Here is a 24936-nt window from a genome sequence, read left to right on the forward strand (position 1 = left end):
GTCAGGAAAAGACCAACTGCTTGGTTTTCAGTATTATTACTTCAATGCATAGAATACAGAAACAATACTATTATACATATATGTTAAGTACTTTTAAGCATAGTGAGGGCTGTATTTAAAATATATATATAACAGAGATCTTTTGGGAAAATGTGCATCCTAAAATAAAGTGGATCGATCATATTGGTTCATTAGACGTTTCATTTTCTGTGGGTTCAGTTTGAATCGTTTCAGTGGGAATATGTGCTCAAAAGATTTGTGCTTATATGAGACAAAGGTTTTAGGGAAGTAGCATAAGAGTCCATCCACTCTTGATTAAATGCTCTGTTTTTGCCGTCTGCTGTTTGTCATGTGTCAAAACTTTTCTCGAGCTGAGCTGATACAATAAGTAGATGTGAAAAAACTGCAGAGCACTGATTGGTCAGCTACTGATATCATTTACAACCTTTCTGTTTCAGCTTTCCACAGCTTTCTCTCTCTGCTGCTGTGCTTGAAACACAACATTCACACACGAGGACAAAACAACAGATTTGTCCTGCCGTTCTTTGTAATTACTGCTGCATTAGTTTGAATGTAATGAAACGGACTCCTATTCTATCCTCCCTTTTTAAATCTATGAAAAGCTTAGCTCCTTCCTACGCTGTTGATATGCTCATTAAGTACACACCAGACAGATCCCTTTAAGCAAAGGTCTCCTCACTATACCTAGAATAAATCCTAAATCAGCTTATAGTGGCTTCAGTCATTATGCTCTTACTCTGGAATTCCCTACCACAGGAACTCAGGCCTGCTGCAACAGTGTCTTCTTTAAAAAGTGGATTAAAGACACCATTTTTTGCCAGCTTTTAGTTAGAAAGTGTCATGAAGTTTCAAGTATGTGGTTAACAGCAAAAACTTTCACTTTTTTAACCAGTAGCCTTCTTTATTTTTTGAGTATACGTTATCTTTCCCTTTTTATTGTAATACCTTCTCATCTTATATGTTTTAATATATGTAATACCTTCTATATGTTCTTATCTTAAAGGCTTTTGTCATGTATGATCCCATTTGCCCATGTTTATTTTTTTCTTCTCACCCCAAGCCCATTGAGTCTACACCTGTTATATTAAATGTGCTTTATAAATAAACTGGACTTGACTAACTACACATCATCATGTGACTAGCTGGGAAGGACCAGCTGCCTCTGCCTGTTGGTGCCCTGGTGCCACCCTGTGCAAAGGGTGAAGCCCAAAAGGTGCCCACCCTCCCTTTCTTAAATTTACCGCATACAAATGCCTTTGTTATGAATTATTGTTTAATGTCTTTATCTGTTGTGTTGTGTTTGTCTGGTTTCTGTCATGTTTGAATGTGCATATTATGGTATGTGTTCCATTTTCTTTTGTCTATTTCTAAGTATCTTATGCCCTTACCCCTGCTGGTCTCTATATACTCTATATCACTTTACATATATTTTTTCTATATATACATTTTCAATTGTCAGTTATAGTTATCATAATCTATTTAATAGTAAAGGTGTGCTACCTTCACTTTAATATCATGGTTTCATGACGTGTTGTATGATATGACTTCACTGAATAGTTTTTCCTATTTCCCTTCCCTGAGCCCATGATGTAATATATTTATAGATTCATAATGTATAAAACATGTCGATGTCATGACAGCAGTTCAAGGTTCTTAGGATGATGCAGGTAGTCACTGTGTGTGGGCACAAGCACAGTATGTACTGTACCAGTGCAGGGGTCTACATATATGCATTATGTACATAAGTACATGTCTCTACAGTAACTCTAAGTCATGTTATCATCTCAACCTTTCCTTCACTCACTCCATTCACTCTCTTTAATGGTAATGTAGGGGAACAGCTGTTGGGCATGAGGCTCTCTGGGGTTTGGGATAAGGTACGGGACGATCCCTCCTCTGAAAAGCACATCTGCTTACAAAGAGGATTGGTTCGATTCTTTTCCCCTTCTCTTTTTCTCCCTACATCAGCCAAATCATAACTCTCTGAGTGTAAGTAGGCCAGGCTGCCCTATATAGACTCTCACACACGAACACATACATGCTGACGGAGAGGATTGCGCAGGTCAGGTTGATCTCTGAAGGTTATACAATATAGCGGATTGCAAATGTGAGCAATGCAACAACTCATCTTTAGCTGCTCTGCTGGGAGTGGACTCAACAAAGCTGTACAAATGTCACAGGGGATTTGTAAAAAGGCCAAGGTTAAGAGTTATTTTCATTCTGTTACTTTAAGATTTAAGATAATGAGTTTATAAAAGGTATAAAACAGAGAAAAGCAGTGAATCCGAACACTGTACGGGCTGGAACTAGCAGATATTTGGTATTTTTCCGCCATTATAACAACATTGGTCAAGTAATGGTAACCAGCTTGGTCCAGGCTGAAACATCTCAACATCTACTGGATGGATCGGCAAGTTTTTACAGACATTCATGAACATGTATCCTAATCAGTTTGGTGATCCCATGACTTTTAATTTAGTATTAACAGCAGGATATTTGACACTATCCAGTATGACCAAACACTCGCAAAACTAATAGCATTACCGTCAGTTCTAATTAACAACTTTTAGCATGCTAACATACTAAAGTAAGAAGGACATCAGGGCAAATATTATACCTGCTAAACTTCAGTATGCTAGCTTTGACGCTGAGACAGAGCAGTCAAGCCTCTGCATTGAAAATGAAACTCGGGCATCTGAGACTTTTCACACACCACGCATCCATTATCTCACACTGTAAAAAACTAAATCGTTGTGGCGCAAAAAGAGGACATTGACACAGCACAGACGGACAAGACAGAGCAGCACAGCGTTAAAGCAGCGGGGGAAAGCAAGAAATGTACACACATTTTGTACAAATATTGTAATTTAGTCCCATGCATGAATCTCGGTCAGTGGCTTTTCTGGCAGTAGCACAGTGTCCACCACCTCCCACCCCCTAAGATCATATTAGAAGATCACCAATTTAGATTCTTTAGGACATTTAGGAGTGAAGATCTAAAGTTGGGTGATGAAAGCTCTGAAAGTGAGGCTAATTAGGTGGATGACTTTATTAAGTATACTTATCACCAAGGTCAAGAATGAACATTCATGCTCAAGACCAATTTTTACCATTTTCCCAATAAGAGCCTATAGTGACCTTGCAAAAAACATCTATGTTAAACATGGTCAAAGTTCCAAATCTTGAGGTCATCATGTATTGAAATGCTACCTGCAAATGTCAGGCCTTCAACCTGTCGTGAATGCTTTCACAATTTCCTTTTTTACCTTACTGGCCTTTACTGTAGCCGTGGTTGCTAAGTTTGATGCTAACGTTTTTCCATGTATCGTTCGCATTATCCACTATCATATTTTGGATCGGATTCTGGCACGAACATGTATGTAAGGAACGAGAAAAAGTGGTAAAATCGTACTTCTATAGTTTGTTTATGTTGCCTCAAGGGCCACCAGAAGTTGGCAGTGATACAGCTTCTAGGAGCTGACCAATCAGAACAGAATGGGCTCATCAGGAGGGGGGGGGGCTTTAAAGAAACAGGGGCTAAAACGGCCTGTTTCAGACAGAGGCTGAACTGAGGGACTGTGTAAAGCATTGGTATAAGATAAAAATGTTTTTTTAAGACTTTAAATCATGCAAAGGTATCCCAGTATAGCCCCAGATATAAAATATAGACCTGAAAATGTGCATATGTCCCTTTTAAACACAGAGGTGATAGAAATAGGAGCATCAGATCAGAGAGGGTCATTTTGGTCACTTTGAAAGGCAAAGACATGCTACCTATTTCCTTGTTCATGAAGGACTTGTTGGATTACTGTTGAAGATTTTTAGTTTATCTCAGTGTAACGCAATGTAGTATAATAAAAACTGTAAAATAAGCAGATGAGCTTCTGTCTATCTACAGAGTGTTTCATGGCGTACCCTCGATGTTTGGAAGAATCCGAGTGGTTTTGGCAGAGAAGCTATAAAATACCGATAGCTGGCAAACCTCTTTAGAGAAGCCAGAATACCCTTTATTTCCATTTTTTATGTGTATTATTAAGCCATAGCCAGAGAGGAAAAAGAAATGACTTGTTCCTCTCTGCAATCTTTCCCAAAAAGGAAAGAGTAATAAAGAAATATGTTTTGTAACCAAAGAGGCACACAGAAAATCCTTTCCCTGTGGCAAACACTAATCTCTCGGCTTTACACTATAAAAACCCATCGCCTCTAAAGGTTACAGCCAGGGTGACTAAGTGTCTTGTTCTCCTGGAAAGCTGCGAAGATATGAGAATATAATAATAATAATGCACATATTATAAAAAGGCTGCGAGGAGGTAAATAGAAAGGAGCCAAAAAGCAGTAAGACATTAGATAAGAGGTTTAGTGCAGTTTGGTTAGAAGAAGAAAAGAGAAACCCAATACCAGGTAAGTGTGTGTTATATATTGGTTTATTAGCACAAGGTGCAGGCAGACAGAGACAGAGAGAGGCACGTCTATAAAAAAGGACACTCTGAGAAAGATACCACTTGAAACAAACACATAAAAGAAGAAGGATCTAACTTCGTGGCACATGTTAGACATCTGACTCTTGGAGTTGTGCTCATCTACAGCTTGTGGTTGTCACACTTTGAATCAATGACTTGTCAGATTATGGAAGAAAACAGCTTGTTAGCCTTGTTAGCAAGAGCACCGAACTTTACTAGGCCTCGTTCACAAATGTTCTACTTAAAAAGGGTCAGTGCACCCAAATTAGAAAAGAAGAAAAAAACATATTTTTATCTGTCCAAATTTTGAGATACTTGTATGTGCCACCTCAGTGCAATGGATTCAAATGGAGTATTAACTGGTGATGCTTTTCTAGAAATAATGCACAATCCACAGCACTCACTCTCAGAAGTTTCTTTGGTCTAAAACATTTGGATTATATCAAACCAAAAAACATGGATAAGGAAAACAAAAAGAGTGCCAGAAGAATTCCCTAAATGTTTTGATCATGTGCATTTTTTGTGAATGAGGCCCTTTAAAAACCGAGTTGCTTTCAGTGAACTAAAACATTTGATTGACTGACTGAATTTATTGCATATATAATGACACAATACAGCAAGAGACACAACAAAAGTTAGAGATTTTAGAAAGTGAGCAAACACCCAATTAAGTGAGCATGTTAAACAGTAAGTCCACACGTAGAGACACATATATCTTGCAAACTAACTATTCACAATAGTGCAATGGAACAAAAGTCTAAGTGGGACGTCTCTTTTACGTGTTTTAAGATTACTGATTGTCCACTGATGGTTTGGTTTTAGTATGTGTTCATTTAGTCAAAAACTATAAAATAGTGCAAAGCAGAGAAAGAGTCAGACGTGTGTGGAGAGGTGAGCACCACAGGAGGGGGGGCAGGAGTGTTAAAAGGAGTTCATGAAAAGAAACAAAAAATAGTCGACAAATACAGTATATTGTGTCTGTGTGTGTGTATATGTGTGTGTGTTTTCTTGTGTGTGTGTTTGGGCTGCTGGGTGTTGACAGATGAAGCCTGCAGCGCTGCCGACTCATTTTCAGAGGTTTCGAATGGGAGGACAAAGGCTGGCTGCTGGACGGTGTCTGTGTCTGTGTCTGTGTGTTTGTGTGTCTGTGTGTGTCTGTGTGTGTGTGTGTGTGTGTGTGTGTGTGTCTGTGTGAGTGTGAGGACATGAACTTATGAACTTACTGTCTGCTTCATAGAGCGAAAGAGCTACAGATGTGCTTAATTCTTACATTTGGATTGAGCTGGTTTTGTCATTGTATGCTTATTCTATTATTCTGCACATATACAGTTGCAGTAAATCTGTATATTCTTTTATTACAATGTGACAAATATTGTTGATTTGCAGCTCCTGATTTGAAGTGATCCAAAAACAAACAGACACGAAGAGAACACTTCATTGGACACAGTGTCAATATTGTAATTCTGGGCCCAGAAGAGCTACAGACAAACAGAAATGACAAACTGAATTTCAAATGTGACTGTGCGTGTTTGTGTGTGTGTGTGTGTGTGTGTGTGTGTGTGTGTGTGTGTGTGTGTGTGTGTGTGTGTGTGTGTCTGCGTCCATTAACTTTGTTGTTGTGTGTGTCAGAGACACCAAGTTTGCCCAGTGGAGTGGATCACAGTGTGCCAACACATTATTTGGAGGAACAACGTGTTCTGAAGTCAGGACAGCATTGCATGGCTATGTGTGTGTGTACGTGCGTGTGTGTGCGTGTGCGCATGTGTATGTGTGTGTGCACTCTTGTCCACAACCTCAGACTTTCTCTTTCATACTGGATCAAGGAGGCATGGAAAGGACAGACAGAGTGTGTGTGTGTGTGTGTGTGTGTGAATATGTCTGTGCGTGTTGCAGTGGGAGAGGGAGAGGGGAAGAGGTGCATAGAAGCGGAAGCACAGCTGATTGACAGTCGGCATGGCGATGGAGGCGGGCTCTAGTCCTCTGAAGCATAGGGGATTGGGGGGGGGAGAGGAGAGAAGAGAAATAACAGGAAGAAGAGGGGACATAAAGTAAAAGAACGGTGATGATGATGATGTGGTGAGGAAGAAAGGGAAGGGTGTGTTCATTAAAGTAAGAGGAAACGAAAAAATAACAGAAAGCAAAATTACGAAAAGAACGAAATAAGCGTGAACCGTAAAAAATATTTATGTAGAATGCCAGAATGAGAAAAAAAAGGAGGATGAGAGGAGGGCATAAAAAGGGGGGGGAAGGAAGAAAAGCAGGTTAGTTAAGCTGTCATAAAATCAACTGCAACTCATCTAACAAAATGTCAAATACTTTACCAACATGACAGAAGCTTGATTTGATCAGCTTCTATTGGTCAAATATTTGTGAACATATTCTTTACAGCACATACTTTGTTTTTAAGTAGCGTGCAGGAAGCATCATGCGGCGGAGGTGACGTGCTTTACACCGACACGTACACATATACACATACATACAGTACACATCTGTCAGGATCCAGCTCTCCTTTCTCTGACCCACTTACTACTTTTACCGCCTGCGTCCTCTCTCTGGGGGTCTGCTGGAATAACGCTGATGAATAGATTTAATACACCTAGACAAGAGAGGTTGATCTGTCCCTACTGAAGTGGGAAAAAAATGGGTTATTTTACACCTGATCTCAATACTGATGCAGTGTTGGGAAATTAGAGGTGTAGAAATGCTGGTAAATGACCCCCAGAGAGAGAGAGTACTGAAACTTAAACCAGTGTACTTTTAAATAATATCACACTCTATTACCAAAACACACATGCACATATATTTTACCACGGCTCTGTTACCGTGGTAACGCAAGCTGCCGTCGTGCCATCGCACCATGCAAAGCAGCCGGGCGACTAAGCGGGCGAACATGCCAACACAGACGACTGATTAACATGCTGAACGTTCCTCCCACTGTCACCAACAGAGCCTCCAGCCACCTCGATGGACCACACATACACAGTACATGGATATGGTAGTTAAAGGACACGTGGTTTCTCTTTACAGTCATTACAGCTGTTTTTCATCCTCTAATCTTGACCCAGAGGGGCCATGATATGCATCATAAGCCTGGCACCAGCTCTAATGCATATATGACTCACAACCTAGTAAAATGCTATTTCTAACATATGCAGTTTTGGCATTATTATGTTGGTTATTTTTATAGTTGATTCATCTGCTGATTATTTTCTGGATTGCTTTCTTGATTTAAATGACAGAAAAAAGTGAAAAAAGTTATAACATTTATTTTATTTATTTATTCTTGATACTTATTCTGTCTTATTATCAGCTTGTCAATCAACTAACCATAAAACACTTCGAACTAATGCCGGTCTGTGTGAAAGGTGCTATATAAATAACATGTGATTGTTTGATTGATTGGGAGTAATTCATTGAGGTCAGTACATCTGGATAAAAATTTTCAAAGTTTCAGAAGAAGATAAGAAAATAGACTTTGAGCTGATTGGCTGATGAAGGTGCAGGCAGCAGGCTCTTTTTACACTTCAGGTTTAATATTCTAACCGTCTGCATCACAGGCATGACGCATTCCTGACCCACTCATTCTCAACTACAGGTTTTAAATTAAATAACACATAAGCACTGTGGAGCTATGTTTTATCACTGAAGTGGGAAAAAATGAATCAGCACTGTCAAGTGGTGGGAGTTATGTAAATGACTTGAATACCACCTATTGGTTGCACACTAGTTCTTTTGAAAAGCTGTCCTTCAAGGCTGAAATTCATATATTCATATCACTGTCATTCATATTATACAATACTAGACTATTACATGGATCAAAAAGGCCAGCTGGCAGATGTACTGGACACAGACTGGAAATATAAACATTAGCTGACTTATCATTTCAAACTTCACCTGTTGATCTCCTTATGATTGGTTACATGAGACCTCTGCCTGAGTGTACACATGTCAGAAGTACACTTTTATTACAGGAGACTGTCACTGTATACTATAGCAGATCTCGCTTTGTCTGCATTGCTTTTGCACGCTCTCTCTCTTTGTCACACACACACACATATATATCCACACACATACACATCTTTGTTACTAACGGGGACTATCATTGTACATATACCAAGTGGGGACCTCTGTTTCTGATCATTGAAAAAAAAAAAAAAAAAAAAAGAAGACAAAATGTACTTTTAAGGTATTGTTCTATAATATTATTGCAAATGTGCTTTTTAATTTGTTTTGCCAAATGGGGGATGTGCATCCTTGCATGATCCTATCAAAGAGGGGACCTCAATATACTGGAACTGCCTGTACCCATTCTTTCCCCAAATAAAATAAAATTTCAATAACTGATAATTTCACGAGCGAGCACACAAACACAGACACACACAGACAGACACACACAGACAGACACACACACACACACACACACACACACACACACACACACACACACACAGAGTTCCCTGATATTTGGTTCACTTCTATATAGGTGACAATTTTTTTAAACATGTTTTTTAAACAAGATTTGGTGCAAATTGTACTTTGCTGATATGTGCAGTTGTGGTATTTGTGCTTGGTGTCAGTGGTGGAGACTACACATACTGATTGATTCCCTCATGCAAAATCCTCCTCAAAAAATAAATACCAACAACATGTACAGAAGCTCTGTGGTTTAACATGGATGGAGTGTGCAATGACCCGACGGTAAAGCTGCAAGATGATGCTTAAAAAGGAAACTGCGCTATTGAATAAACAAACAAACAAAAGAAAAAAAAAATCAGATGCTAGATTTCTAAACTGGACCACGTATATAAACCCAAACCTACAAACTCACACACATCAGAAACAGTTCCCCTCTCAGTCTATTTCAGTGCGAGCAGACAGCTAGAGGGGGAAGACGGAGGGTTTTGCTCATTAGGCACAATAAGGATTCCTCTCTAGAGCTGCATCTCTTCTCTGCAGCTAATTATCTCCACCATGAGATAACAACTATAACAATGTATCCGCATTATAAGCAACAAAAGGTCTGCTGAGTACAAGGGACTTACGCAATTGAGTTTGAATGGCCTTATTATTACGTTTATTAATCGGTTGATATTGCCGAGGTGACGATTTAACAATCTCTTGATTCATTCTTTCTCATTTGACATTCATATTCAAGCATTGATTATGCAAATGAGCTCATGTGTGCTCCACGGCTGATTGAAAATTACATCTTGGCTGATGAATGGAGCTGATGGAGGGCAGCTAGGCAACACTTGTTGACAGTTTAATCACTTTCAGTCTGATTCCAGAGTGAAAACGTGGCCTTTACATCCATTTAAGAAGAATCTGACAACAAGCTGACTGTTATTTTACAGAATAATGGATCACATTTAAAAACATATAATAAGATCATTAATTATGAGACATTGTTGAAGGTTCAATGACGCCAAAGCATTTAGTTGGTAGACATCATGCAGCTGGAGCAAAATACTGCTACACCAAATACTGCCGTACTGAATAAGTGCTTTTACCTGCAGTTAAGACAATGTGTGCTTGTGGTATTACTACATTTAAAGTCACTTTGAATAGACTTTTTAGGTGATTATGGCATGTTTCAAATGTATCACATGACAAGTGTTTGTTTGTTGAAAAATGAAAGCAGTAAATAAAGTGCTTATAAATGCTTTATGATACATTGTATTGTAGTTGTTAGCAGATATACGTGTTAATTAATTAGAACTCCTCCTGTAGGCACTCATACATAAAGAACAAATCATATTGTATATATATATATAATAATATAAAATGTTAAGTTACCTGTAACTATTGTAATTACATTATAGTGTGTTACATTAATTAAAAAGTGCTACAAAGGATACAGCAGTGCAGGTTAGCATTAGGACAGTTAGGTGTTGTGGATTTTAATTATTGAGGAGTTTGTTCTTTACAATGTAAAAGTAGTACTTGCTGGATATTTTAATGGTTGATTCAGGTTTTTTGGGGGTTTTTTTCTCCAGAATTAAACATTTTAGAATTGTCAGTATTTCCAGACCAGTCTTATAATTACGCCACTAAAAACAACATTTAGATCTTTATGTTGGGAAGTAAAACAGAAAATATAACTAAACATTTAACTGAATGCATACAATATCGATTAAAGTAAAAAAAAAATAAAAAAATAAAAATTTTAAAAAAGAAAGAAAGAAAATAAATAAAATTGTAAGAAAACTGAGTGTGCAATGACTTTGGGGACTTTGAGGAAAGGGATCTTTTCCTCAAATATCGCAAATCATATCGAAATTACAATATCGTTAAAATTATTAGTGGTTTAGCCTTACACTGCAGTGCACCAAAGTTGGCAATTTTCAAATGATATACATGATGTACATATTTACTATTTCAAATGAACAACGAGCTAAAAGAAGGATGTGGCTGCAGTGTTTAAGAGTGTGTTCATTCTCTTCAGTTCACCCACTGAGAGCTCAGAGAATGACAGGAGCAGCAGCATCGTGCTACACGGACCTCGAAGGGATGTTGGAGAGCAGCAGCAGCAACTCACATCCTGAAGTCACACAGAGAGTGTACACACACACACACACACACATGCAGAATGGAACTGAGGTGAAGAACAGCAAAGAAGTAAACAAGGTCAAAAAGAAAAAGAAAAGATGAAAAGGTCACGACTGGAGGATGAAGATGACCCGGCGGCCTAAGCAGACTGACCGACGGCAGACAGAATTGTGGGTTATCTCTTACCAGGTTTTTGCACACCCTGAGCTTCCTGCTCTCCATTCTCCAATGCAGTACCCGCGTCTATTCGCACACACACACACACACACACACACACAAAAACAAGCAAACACATTACAATCCCTCTGAGCGCTAATGGCTAGACGGGAAAAAAATCAAACATTGTACGGTTTGTGCAGCGGAAATATGAAAGACTGGATTTGACTGACCCTGAATGATCAGGCTTTTTAAAGAGCACCTCGTTATAGTGTTTGGGTGCTGGGGGTATGTGTGTGTGTGTGTGTGTGTGTGTGTGTGTGTGTGTGTGTGTGTGTGTGTGTGTGTGTGTGTAGTCTGCTGTCTGCTTATGGGTGAGCCTGTACCAGCTATGGTGAGGCTAGTGCAGGGAGAGGGTGATGGCGCATATGGGCTGGAGTCAGTGTGGGATGCTGGAGGAGGAGAAGCTGGGTGACATCTGACTGCTGAATCACTGCACCATTGATCTAATATTCATACCACACACACACACACACAAGTATTTAGCACACCAACTACATATTTTACCAAAACAAGAGCATAAAGAACTCAATAGACCATCACGCACCTTGATTAGAGGGTCAGGGGTCTGTATCATGAAGCAGGTTGAAGTGAGTCAGGCTCTCTTTGGGTTACCAGTATGAAGAAGCCCATGTGATGGAGGCATGCACAGTGCATGTAGGAGGTGTGGCCCTGCAGTAAGTAATGTGCTATGTGCATGTGATTGAGGAATAGGGGAGATATTCAACTGTATCTGCATTCAATCTGGTTGTTTTAACCAATATTATTCTACAAGATGTTTTTTTACTAACTACATTTAAGTTCCCTGTTTTAGACTAACATTCAATTTCCAGTTTATTTACATTTTTCATGGAAAGTTTCCAACTTTACAAATTCCCAGAATTTTGCAACCCTACTTAGAAGTAAAGCAAAGTTCTTCCTGAGAGGAAAAGTACCTATATAGTCCAAAAAGAAAAAGAAATCAATAGCTAATAGTACATTGATCAGTAGGCAGGCTGTCTTCTGAAGTTAATCTCCTCCAGAGCAAATTAGTCCTTCAGTATAGGTTACCATGGTGATCTGACTCAATTAAAAGTGGACCATGATGTGATACTGGAAAAACCTCAGTGAAGCCCAAAGATAAGCGGCTAATCCAGCCTCATGATAACAACCCCTGGATTGACTTTTGACCACTAAATAACGCATGCAGCCACAAAAGCCAGGCCGTTCTGCAGTCAATATACATGCAAACACAAGCACACAAAACCACACACATGCATGCAAAAACACACACACACACACATAGTATGCGTCCACACAAATAAGCACACAGGACACAAATACCACATTTTCAAAACAAGAGCACAGGACACTGGGACACACATCAGGCATCATGGGTGCACATTACGTGTGCATCAGGGCACCGAAACAACAACTGTGATAATGAAAAAAAAAAACCCACACACATACACACACACAAAAACAAAGTGTGCTTCCTCCGTCTAGCTCGCCTGCTGACAGAGGACAATAACTTGCGGACTGCCTCGCCCCTGCTTGTTTGGCACTCGGCGTGTCAGCATGTCTGCGTTCGTCCGAATGCGCACACACAGCGTGCCTCAGTTGATCACTGGCAACACCACCCACGGCCCGTCCTGCAGCCGGCTGTCACTGACTGAGTGCCCACACACACACACACACACACACACACTGTCTGACTGTCTGACCAAAGTGTCTGGGGAACCAAAACAGGCCCGAGAGCTGAGTCATCGCCGGTTGACTGTCACTTCATTTTATCTGGTTATCTGCTCGCATGTTTATTGGATCCATCTACTGTCTGTCTGCTTATTTATGGTCCTGTGCAACATGGAATCATCTGTGGGTTTCTGTATCTCTGATGTGATATCACATTTTCACACTATAAAAGAGCCATTTTGAGCGAGTGATGCTAAGATAACTAATGTCTCTTTGCTCTTCTATTTTTATCCTGCAGCAGCTTTATTTCAAATGTGAATCTGTACTCTTATTAGAGCCTGCTGCTGTTGTAATAAAGCAGAAAGAAATGTTAATGTTTAGGAGGTGTGCCTGTTTCATCTTTTACCAAACTGGCTTATCTTGCTGGTAAATCCTTGAGTAACAACATGGCTGAACTATTCATGCCATATAATTAACAGCAGGATGATTTAGGATGGCTTAGTTAGTGGGACTCTGCATGTTATAGGATCTTATTTATTCCATTTCAGTTGATATTTTTATGCATTTTGAAATAGATTGGATTATCACCTGTACACATCCAAAATATATGTATATGATTGTATAGAGGAGACTCTTTATGTCAGGGATATGAGAGCATAAGAGCATGCTGGTGGTGCATTATGAGCTTTTATTTTGTTATTAAAAAAAAATTCCAGCAATGAAAAAGTTCTGAATCAGTCTGGAGAATGTATATATTCATCTCCATATGAAGCACAGGCAGTTAAATGAATGGGAAACACTTTGGTGCCATGTAGGCCATAAGTTGACCCCACAGCAGCAGGTGGGTCATTCAGACAGTAACTGGATGCAGCTTCATGTTCAGTTGCTCAGTTTCAGCAGTTGGCTGGGCTATGCAGAGCTGTGTCCTCCACTCCTCTCATCCTCTCGGTTACTATCCTCCCCCCCAGCTGAATGGCACCCCGACACATCCAAAATGGCAGCCGGTGTCCAGCGGTGCCTGATAGTATCAGCCATTTAAGGGCAGCTGCAGTTCATGTTACATAACGCAGATTCTCATCTTGTTCAGGATAGATTGAAACATGGATATGGAGATCCATGGAAAGACAGATATCCCAGTTCAGGAAATTGAAGTCAGTAGATGGAGGCAGATAAGTGACTGTACAGGGGAGGGTTGATTCTTTTCATTATCACGTACCTCAGCAGATTTACCACTGTACACTACCTGACCAGCAGCAAGCACACACACATACAGTTAGCGACTAGCTGGTGGATGTAGAAGACCTGGAAACTTTTAAGACCTCTTCTGGATGACATTTAATTCAAATTGAACCTATTTTTTAATTTTAAGCCAGTTCAGCACTTTTAAAAATGTGTTACACAAATACATTTTGACTTGATTCAGCAGCTAAAAAGACAGATATTCTCTAAAAGACAGTGACTACAGGACTTACATTGATCCAGATGAAGCTACAGTAATGTTGTTATGTGTGTGCTGAATGTGTAACAGGCAGCTGTTTGCTAACACGTTAGCCACAGTAGCTTTCAGCTTCTTCTGCTGACCCCAAGTGGCCAAGGAAAGGCAGTTTAGGAAGCTTTAAGTTCACAAGTATATAACTTAGATTTATGTTTTAAGGTTTACTGTTAAGTTTGACAAAAAAGACAGAGTGCCTCTAAATAGATTAAAGTTCCATAGTGTTGGTTTTAATTTGAGATAAGTAACACTGAGACTTCTGCTGTCACCCCAGTGCAGTGTATATGAATCAAGTTTTTCTTATGGTACAATTATACTTAAAAAAAACCTCAATGCCACTACAAACAGTACCAGTCCAGAGCTTAGACACACTTTCTCATTTACTTAAATTAGAAAGTGTGTCCAAACTTTTGACTGGTACTGTAATTTTTTTATCTACAGTATTGGTGTGCAATCAGAAGTCTAAGCAGTGAACATTAACCTAAACTATCTGCATGGCTACAAACCAAAAAGGGCAAGTGTTTTCAGCCCACCTTGCATTGATCTCATTTAATAATTTTATTTCAGTGGTTATTAGGACAGAATTTCAAGTATCTCAATCTATTTTTTTAAATATTTCTTGATTTAACATGTAGTTTATGAGCAGCACCTCACTGTGTAGTACTGTAGTGCAGGAGATAATAAAGTGTTTAACCTTTACCTGTCTGTGTTTATATTTGTACCACGGTTGATGGGATTAGAGAGTCCAGAAAGGACGAGCTGAACAAGACTTCCTGTCTACACCTGTCTCTAACTCCCTCTACTCCTGTTTTCTCCAGTCAACCATTCATTCTCCTCCTCACTTTCCTCTCTCACTTCTCACATCACCAGTTCTATACTATATGGACAGCTTGTCCAGCACCATCACTCTTTCTGATTACTGCACCTCTAGTCGTCTAATATCTACATTGCCAACCCCCGCCCCAGCCAGGCTCCATTGTTTCACTCTCACCTGGTCTGGGGTCGTCGTTGTCCAGCAGGGGGATGTAGTCTGTCTTTCCCACCGTCTCCCCGACCTGATCGTCAAAGGCTTCCGACTCCAGCTGAGCCACAAAGTCCCTCTCCACTAGGTTCTCCGGGCCTGACTGGGGAACACTGTCCGTCAGCGCGTCACTCAGACTCAGGTCTAACTCCGCCATGGCTGCAGAAACACAGACAGAGACACGGGACTTAAGAAAGGAACAGTTGACAGAAATATTAAAAAACACAATTATAAAAGGCATCAATATCTCATGTGCTGTGAAAATCCACTCACACAAGTTTCTGAGATGTCTAACGAATGACTGACTATATTCTAACCAGGTTGCATTCTAGGTACAAAGGAGCACTGAAAGCAGAAGATCGCCATAATGCACCAAATACATGTCCAACAATGACATTCCTGTTTTCTTCAAACGCCAGAGACACAGTAACAACATGTCAGCACTATAAAAATACCCACACACTCCTACAGTTTATAATCACTCTGATGTTAAAGTGGTATGATGATATGCTGAAGGAGGAGGATCAAATGATGTATGATAAGCACATGTTTCGTTGGCCTCAACAATATTACCACATAATCTAATAAATATAAAAGAGTAACATTAGAAAACAGGAGCAGAATGAAAGAGGAAGGAATCGAGTGAGGGAGGGTGAGAGAGAGATGGAAATGGTTGCAGGAAGTGAGACTGCAAAATCACTTTTAATAAATCCCATGCGCTGACAACAGGAAAACATTTACAGCCTATTGCATCATGGTGCCCATCTGCTCCTAAATCTGACAAGCAAGATAAACAACATGACTAAATCAATTTGCTGTTGGTGATCAGGGGGAAAATCTAGACTGATCTGAAGCGAACTGGGCTGCAGATTTTGTGACTTTATCCCTGATTATAACATGGGTGTAATACCGCTTTCGACCACAGGGAGGCACTGTTTCAACTGGGATTAATCTGCACTAAAGACATGCAGGACTTGGAACGACACCGGCACAATCTGTACCTAAACACAGACACAGACATAGACACACACACACCCAAGCAGTCATCAGCTCATCTGGGAGTTCAGCTGACCAATGGCCACCGGGGGAAATTGCCGAGTCATGTTGTGTCATCTTCCAACTATAATGCCAGATTATCTTCAGTGCCAGCAGCCGGCCTTTCTCTGCTGCTCGGCTGCGCGCTGTGTTTATCTGTCTCGTCTCCATCTTTCTCCTTTTTAAAAAAAATCATAGACACTAAACCTAACATGTCTAAAATGTACAAGTCTACTCTTTTAGTTAGAAAACTTTTTCTTTACCTTGTTGAAACAGGTTTGATTGACTCAGAGCAGGCTGGGGTTCAAGATCTTGCTCCATGAATAAGCAAAGGGAACACATATGCTGTCAAAATCATGATCTGGCTGGCCTGCACACCACATCAATTTCTCTCCCCCCCCCCCCCCCTGTTTCTTACACTGCAGACAACATTGCAGTATTTCAAAAGATCTACATCTTACTGCTAAGTAGATGAAAAACAAACATGAAAGATACAAAACTTTTGAGAACTTTTGACACGTTTTAGGTTTGAGAAATTAATTCTAATCAAGTTTTTATTTATATTTCTTCTTCTAAAAGACCAGTCAGGTTGCTCATACTGATCCAACAGATCCAAGACTCAACAGCCCCATCTGCTGGATCTTCTTTACTCACTACAAGAAGAATAGATGCAAGAACACCACATTATATGGACAAGATTCACCTGTTTTTATGATTTGAGTCAGACCCTCTTTGTTAAAATTAACCACTAGTATCCCTGCACTGATAGAACCAATGTGAGCTTTAGAAGTCCATCGTGTTGATCACCAAGAAATTCACCAAGTAAATATCCATAACATGACCTGGACACCCTCAAGAGAAATCCTATAACAACATACAGTGATACAACCAGCTTCCATCATGTTTGCCAGCAGTTTGTGTTTGTCTCTTTCCTGTTTCAACATGACAAAGCCAGCTCTGTAAAGAAATGCTTTTCCTTGTTAGATGTGGAAGAACTTGACTGACTTCACCCTCATCCAACACCTTCGAGATGACTTGAGTTGGAATTTGGATGCATTAAAAAGCAATACTTGTGACTTGTGTCTTCTTATTTACAAACATGATTAATATAAGCAGGGATAAAAAATAAAAAAAAACGGGAAAAAAAGTAAGTTAGTTGATTGATTGATCAATTACTTGACAAAATTAATCGGCAGCTCTTTTGATTCGATTAATCGCTTTGTGTCATTTTTTAAAAGGAAAAATAAAAGCTTAAATTATTTGGTTCCTTCTCAAATGTGAATATTTTCTGGTTACTTGAGCCCTCTATGATAATAATATGAATATCTTTGTATTGTGAACTGGTGGTTGGGACCAAAAAAGACATTTCAGGTTGCCAACTTGGGCTTGGGTAAACTGATATTTTCCATCACTTTCTGTCATATGTACAGAGGATGTGACTAATCGATAAATCTGGAAAATAATCGATCGATAATTGATAATGAAATAGGCTTGTGTTGTCTGCCCAGGAGAGTTTTTAGCAGCCTGTGATTTTTTAATAGAGACCTCGACAATCAGTTATGGGTGTAATGTAATGCTTGGGGGCCCACATACTTTTGGCCTTGTGGTTTAAATCATGTTGTCAAAGTTTTCATGTGAACAAAAAAAGCACAATTTAGTTTGATTCCCTTTATAAGCCACATTATTACATTATATTTATCTCCCATACAACATTATATCAGATACCCTGTTAAGACAGCCAGTAAATCAACTGGAGAAGCAGTCAACCCATCACTAGGCGCAATCATTTAGACATCAAGTCAGTTATTAAAAAAAATAACATAGACAATACAGCAAAGGCTTATTATTATATATATTGAACAATAGGCTGTTCCTGTGGTAGGGATATAAATAAAGTGTATGTAGGCGTACTTCATTACATGCCTGACTGTCAGTGTATCAGCGGCAGTAAATGAGAGCAGGGTGTGTCACAGGAAGACTGCTGCCTCCTGCCTCCACCACAAAGCCATGCTGGTCAGCAATACTGCCCCAGTTTCCACATTTAACCCAGCATCATCTGTGTGTATGTGTATGTGTGTTTAATGTACAGTACATCATCTGTGCCAGCTGCAGAGTTAGCCTCAGTGATCCGTGCCACCCAGTCAAGGCAACACATTTAATCTGAATGATAACTATACCAGTCAGTCAGTGTTTGTTGTTCCTGTTGTCCTCAGCTTCTATTCCTACACCAGGGCCCCATATGACCGCAGGAGCAGAACCTTTTCATTAGCCTGGGTCCTGCGAGGGGGATGGATTTGGATCCTGGGTTTAGAAAATATGACAAAGTGGATAGTTTTTTCTGACCCTAGCGAGGTGCTGTAGTTGGAGCCGAGCTCCTGTTTTCACCCCCCTCTCCCTCCCCGCTTACAACTTTTGGTGTGGCCACTCGGAAACAATCTGGATTCAACAAAGGAAGGAAATTCACGGAAGGGGCAGTTTCTATTGTGTTGTCTGCTAACAAACGTCGGAGCGTGTGAGTGTGGATTAGTCATGTGCGTTTGTGTGTGTGTGTGTGTGTGTGTGTTGAAGCTTGTATTTTGTTGGGCTGCTGGGTGTGTGTCCTCTGGCTGCCAGAAAAGCAGAGGTGAAGGTTAAGCCTATTTAATCAGCTTCCACACACACGGCTATTGTATGTAAACAGTGATGCATCATGACAAGAACACACAGAGATGATAGAGAAGTTTTATTTTTTAAAAACCCTCAATTAAACTGACCAATCACAATGCAGGATATTATGCTGGTAAGTGATTATGGAGGCCTGAATAATGATTTCTCATTTACATTTATTTATTTATTTTGTATTCTTTTGTAAATGACATTTAAATCAAAATCATCCAAAACAGAAAAACAAGTGCATTTTAAGGCTAAATAATCTAGTGGCCAGTAGTGGAATGTAACTAAGTACATTTGTTTAAATACACTACTTAAATACACATTTTAGGTACTTGTACATTTACTTAATACTACATTATGTAAGTTGTTGCTTTTTTGTTTGTTTGTTGTTGTTTTTTTAATTGAAAGATGTTAATGTAAAAAAGGTGTTGGCAGCAGTACACAGATGTTCCCCTCTCATGTTTATAAGCAAGCCTCGCCCTTTTAACCAATCAGAGATCAGGGGAGGGAGCTCACGTCTGTCAATCAACATAAAAACTAGTGCTAGCATGAATTTCAGAAGTTTAAATATTTCCATTTCATGCCAGGTTCACTTGGGAACAGTCGTAAATTAAAGTTTTTATATAGAAAATAGGATCCATTTATAAAATATGACGCACTGTTATAGATAAACTTATTCATTTGTGTGTAAAATTGTTCTGACTAGCTTCACCTTGACCAACTATAACAGTAAAATGCTGCTTAAACATGAATACATCAGCTATAGTGATCTATTGATAAAACATTACAGGATATTAGGACATTACAGGGGCATTTTCTACATTGACTAATTTCCTTTATTTATTTTTAAAGATTTTTAGGGCAGTTTTTCCTTTATTTGGGTCAGTGTAGCACAGCAGGAGACAGGGGAAGGAGAGGGGTGCGACAGGATTGGACAATGTGGTAATAGTGAGCCTTCACCATTAGGTGAGCAGGGCACCCCAAGTACCTTCATTTGTGATACTTTATGTAAACGTTAAAGAAAATATTTAAATATTTTTTGCAGGAGTCAACATTTTTGGACTTTAACGTCTGATTATTTTTTACAGTGTAGTCTTACAACTTAAAGCTAATAATTGAAGAAGTTCCTCCACCACTGCTAGAGCCTTATATAATTAATACATTTATTTTTTAAGTACAATTTTACAATACTACTTATAAGGATTTTTAAAAATATATATTATTTAATTTGTGTGAGTGTAAATCCTTCCTAAGTTGTAAGTATACACTAGCTGGTTTAAAACTAGTGATTTACTCAATCTCTTCACAGCATTAAAAAGTTTTAGGGGGCTGAAAGATATATTAAATCAATAATTTGTATACATCTGCATACATGTTTGTACAGAACGAGAGGGAGAAAGCTGATTAAACAACCTAACAGATTATTTAATGCTAATGTTTCTAGTTTTCATGTCATTTATTCTTCAGTCTTAACAGCTCGTACATATAGTGAGATGAGGTTAGTTTTGTCAGTTTGTTCATGCAGCTACTCAACAGTTACACCTGGTATTTAGTGTTTAGTTTGTGTGATGCAAACTATGCAAAGGTAAAACTAATATTATCATTCATCTATTTTCAACTTACGAACAGCTGGTGCATCTGGCTCCTGATGCATAATCAGCATCTTATTTGCATTTTCTCTTTGTTTTTTCTCTTCACACTCTATCCATCATAAACCTTGGTTAGTATAAACTGCAGCAGTCTTTGTGTTCGTCAGCATAAAACACAACTTTTTTGGTAAATGGGAACATAAACACTGGATGATAATCACCAAAAAAATGTGCTTCCATTTCTGGTGAAAGATTTAAGCCTGATTCAAATCAATCAGCTGTGGTCAGCGTGCGTCTACATGAACTGCATATTAAAAGCTGCAGGTGCAGTGCTACTGTGACTGTGTGAGCATCTGTGAGAGAGGATAAACCTAAAAGGGAGTGGAAGGGGCCGGGAGAGCGGGCGGGCGCGTGTGTGTGTGTGTGTGTGTGTGTGTGGGGTTTTCCATAAGCTTAGCCTTGGCAGGGCACCAGTGCAGCTCCTATAGCGGTTGTCAGGGTGATGTGTGACATAACACATAAGACCTAATCTCAAAAATCCCTTCTGCTTTCTCTCCTCCTCCTCCTCCTCCTGTTCCTTTAAAATACGACGACACAATGTAATGTCTGGCTTTGATTAATCCTGGAGAAGGTTGGGGGGTCAGGAGCCCTGCAGCCTGTTTAACATCTTGCTCGAGGACACTTAAGCAGGGTGGATCTTTTAAGAACTTGGGTAGTCCGGCTGAAAGGTCCCTCCTACTCTGTCTCCTACAGAGGAAGACTGTTTTTTAATTAGGAGACAAAAAGACGGCGTGACCTGGATCTGGATCAGATCTCAACTTCCTTAGTTAAACATTCACAAGCAATCCGAGTCGTATACGGGGTTAATGATAAGATGTTTACTCTCTATAAATGATTAATCCTCAATCGTTCCTCAGATCACATCCACAAGGAAACACAGACACACACACACACAAACACACAGTCCTTACATTCCAGCTGCAGGTTTGAAACCGGACACGTATCAGCTGCTGTGCCGCCGAGCAAGGCACTGCAGCTGTAACCGCACCGGGGGCCGACTATAATTATCTCAGATATTTGAAAAGACAAATGCCTCTTCCCTGGAGTAACACTGCTAATAACATAACAGAAGAGTAACACGCGCTGTGAGATCACTTCCATCGAAGGGCTACACGGTCACCGTCTCATCCATAATGATATGTTCATGCTGCTGGGAGGCTGTGACACACAAGATTAACAATACCAGACGAAGGCGGCAATATAAAATGCAACAGGAGTGTCAGTATTTCACTCCCTTCAGCTGCACTGTTACTTTAAGGAGTTTGGGCTGTAAATATGGAGCTGTTCACTGTCCAAGGACAATGTGGCTGTATAACAAGCACAGGGCAGTTTAATATCCACACATTACCACTGTGTGGACCTGTTATTATGAGAGGTCACGTGGCACTAAGGGGAAAATGCTGACGTCACCGGGGTCTGGTGAAGTGTATGATGTCATTGATGGTCGGCCCCATTTGGTTGAAAGTCTGACTTTAAATGAAACAAGCAAAGAAGATTTAGTATATATGTGAGCAGCCCTTGAGCAGAGAGGGGCTCTCAATGATGACAAACAAAACTTTTTTCTTTTTTTTTTATGTGTCTGGCTCTACAGAAATATAACACAAGGTTTGACTCATTCACTTGATGTTGATACTTTTGGGAACTGTCAGAAACCTAGTATGTCCAAAACTAAATATGGAGTTACAGGGTTTCCACCCGACAGCAGCGTTATCCAATCAGAATAAAGTTGTTTGGGGGACAACTTTAAATTCAGCTGTACTGCTCCCTGAAGTCTGATTTCCGACTCGAAAGGTTGGACAGACCGCGACAGGCCCGGCATCAAAATGAAATATAGCTGCCCTGCACATCAACAGTGTGAAAGTTGTAGTAATATCCTGTTTATTAGCAGTTTTGTCTTATTTGTGTCTTATTAAACCAGTCATACACACAGCACTGTCCACCTTCTATCTGTGGACATGTTGCTACAGTGTTTGTATGAGCAAAATACAGCTAAATGCATTTTTATCAACTGGTATTGCTATCAGTGGCTAACCTGGCTTGAACTGGTTTTCCGACTTCCAAACTGGAACAATACAAACTGGGGTGTGACGTTATTCCCAGCTCTGACTTCCAACTTCTAAAGGTAAATGTAACGCAGCATTAGTCTTTCACAAGTTTTAGAGCCACCGTAGATTCTCCTTCAACCTTGAAGAGAGCAATCTGAAATCTCACCACTAGATGGCACTTAATCATACACACTGGTCCTTTAACAGCCCACTTGGTTTCATTTATTTTGGAAACAGATATGAGTAAACTAATATGATAAAATTGCACTTTGTCATGGAGATATGATTTTGCTGAAATTTGATAGATAATAATATTGACTAATTTCCAAAATTTCCAATAAACAAGCAGCTGGATTCCAGTAATGACATATTACTAATAACTATTTTGGACTGGAGGTTTTATCTCCATCTGTGATGCATATGTTACAAACCCTTCCGTTCTACAAAGATATCTCTGACAATGAAAGACAAAAAAAAGTTTATATTACTTTATATATATATAACAATGTTTGTCAGATAGATAGCTTCAGTTATCATGCTGATGCCCTTATTTACTGTGAGATATTTAATAAAGCTATACTGCCAAAAGAAGCATTTTGGGGAGGTTATTAGTGTGCAGTTGACAGATGGTTCAGTATTATGGCTGCAGTGTAATATGTATTAAAGCAGAGTGCCTCAACATGGTGTGGAAAAATACAAAGTGTTCAGTGGCCTGCGGGCTCACCACTCACCTCTGATGTCCCTTACTAAGAGACGTGGGGCACTTCCTCTAACAGCTCAGCTTACTTAGTTACCGTGTGAATATGTGTGTGTGTGTGTGTGTGTGTGTGTGTGTGTGTGTGTGTGTGTGTGTGTGTGTGTATACTGCAGCTTAAATGAGTGGCTGGAGGAGGAGGAAACTCACGATACTGACTGATGGAGCACCGAAACACGATATTTTAATCTCCCCTGCTCAGAAATAATAAGAATGTAAAGACTTTAAATTATAATGAATAATCATTATCACAATATTTACTTACAGCTGCTAAACATGAACTGGATTCACTAGCATCATAATGTAAAATGTGTATATTTGATGATTCTCCAGCCGCTGTGATTTTGACTATGGCTGCCTAACTGTCTGCCTGGTTGGTTTGAAAATGGAAGAGATTATAGAGTAAAGTATGTCCTGTTTGTCTCTGAGCACTTTGTTGTGTGTGTGTGTGTGTATGTGTGTGTGTGTGTGTGTGTTCGTTTCCCCTTTTTTCTGCAGCCACACTTCTGTTTTTGTGCTCCAGCTGATATACAGAGACAGCTGACAAGGGACTTTTGGCCCTTGCTCAGTTTCTCTCTCTGTCTCTCTCTCTCTATCTCACACACACACACTCACAAATACACACACAAACACAAACCCTACTGACACACAACCTGATGGTTTCAATTACAAGTTGGAACCAACTCCCCCCACTCAACATTTAAGAATAACCACCAAAGTTTAACCTTATCTCAAGAAGACCTGTTAACACTTGATCGTATCTTTTCTTTTGAATGAATAAAAACATATATTTTATAAACACATTATTTTGCTAACAATAATATTAGCAGCACCAATTCGATCAACATGCTAGCTCAGAGAGCTAGCCTCCCCCTAAAAACATCTCCATGGCAACATGGATTCAAGAGTCCATCAAACCCCTTCAGTCCTTTGAGGTAGTGATATGAAAACAACTCACTTACAGTACATTATAGGGACCGCCAATTTCATGCGTGGCACATATAACAATAAGAAAAAACACACTGTTTTATGTGTAAGCGCGACATCATTGACAGTTGACACACATCAGCTCTTTATGATCAACCAGCATCTTCAGAAAAGCAGCAATTTGCTCACGTGCGTTATGGTCGTGATATGAGGCAAATAACATGCACACAATTTAATTAAACTATTTCTCACTTTGCTGCGGCCACCTGATTACAAGTCCTATGTTATAACAGTCAGGCATGGAGTGTCAGTTACAGCTCACTGTAAAGCGCTGGGTCAACCCCTACTTTACTCATTAACACACATACCAGAGGGCATCTACTTCAAAGGATCATAGTGCTTCCGTCAACGCATATATATATGTGTGTGTGTGTGTGTGTGTGT

At 39.6% G+C, this 24936-nt stretch overlaps 1 protein-coding gene across 2 annotated transcripts in view; it reads right to left on the reverse strand.

Annotated features, from left to right (window-relative positions):
* Positions 1-24936, reverse strand: part of LOC134002542 (microtubule-associated protein 4) — a 112981-nt gene that overhangs the window by 71206 nt on the left and 16839 nt on the right. For both annotated transcript variants that reach the window (XM_062441894.1, XM_062441893.1), the window contains exons 2-3: positions 15401-15589; positions 11217-11273 (exon numbers count right to left, since the gene is read on the reverse strand). In XM_062441894.1, the coding sequence (XP_062297878.1) occupies positions 11217-11273; positions 15401-15587 (244 nt within the window). In that variant the 5' untranslated portion in view covers positions 15588-15589. The remainder of the gene's footprint in view (positions 1-11216; positions 11274-15400; positions 15590-24936) is intronic.

The sequence above is a fragment of the Scomber scombrus genome, chromosome 20, assembly GCF_963691925.1.
Source record: "Scomber scombrus chromosome 20, fScoSco1.1, whole genome shotgun sequence".
In the NCBI taxonomy this organism is placed as follows: domain Eukaryota; kingdom Metazoa; phylum Chordata; class Actinopteri; order Scombriformes; family Scombridae; genus Scomber; species Scomber scombrus.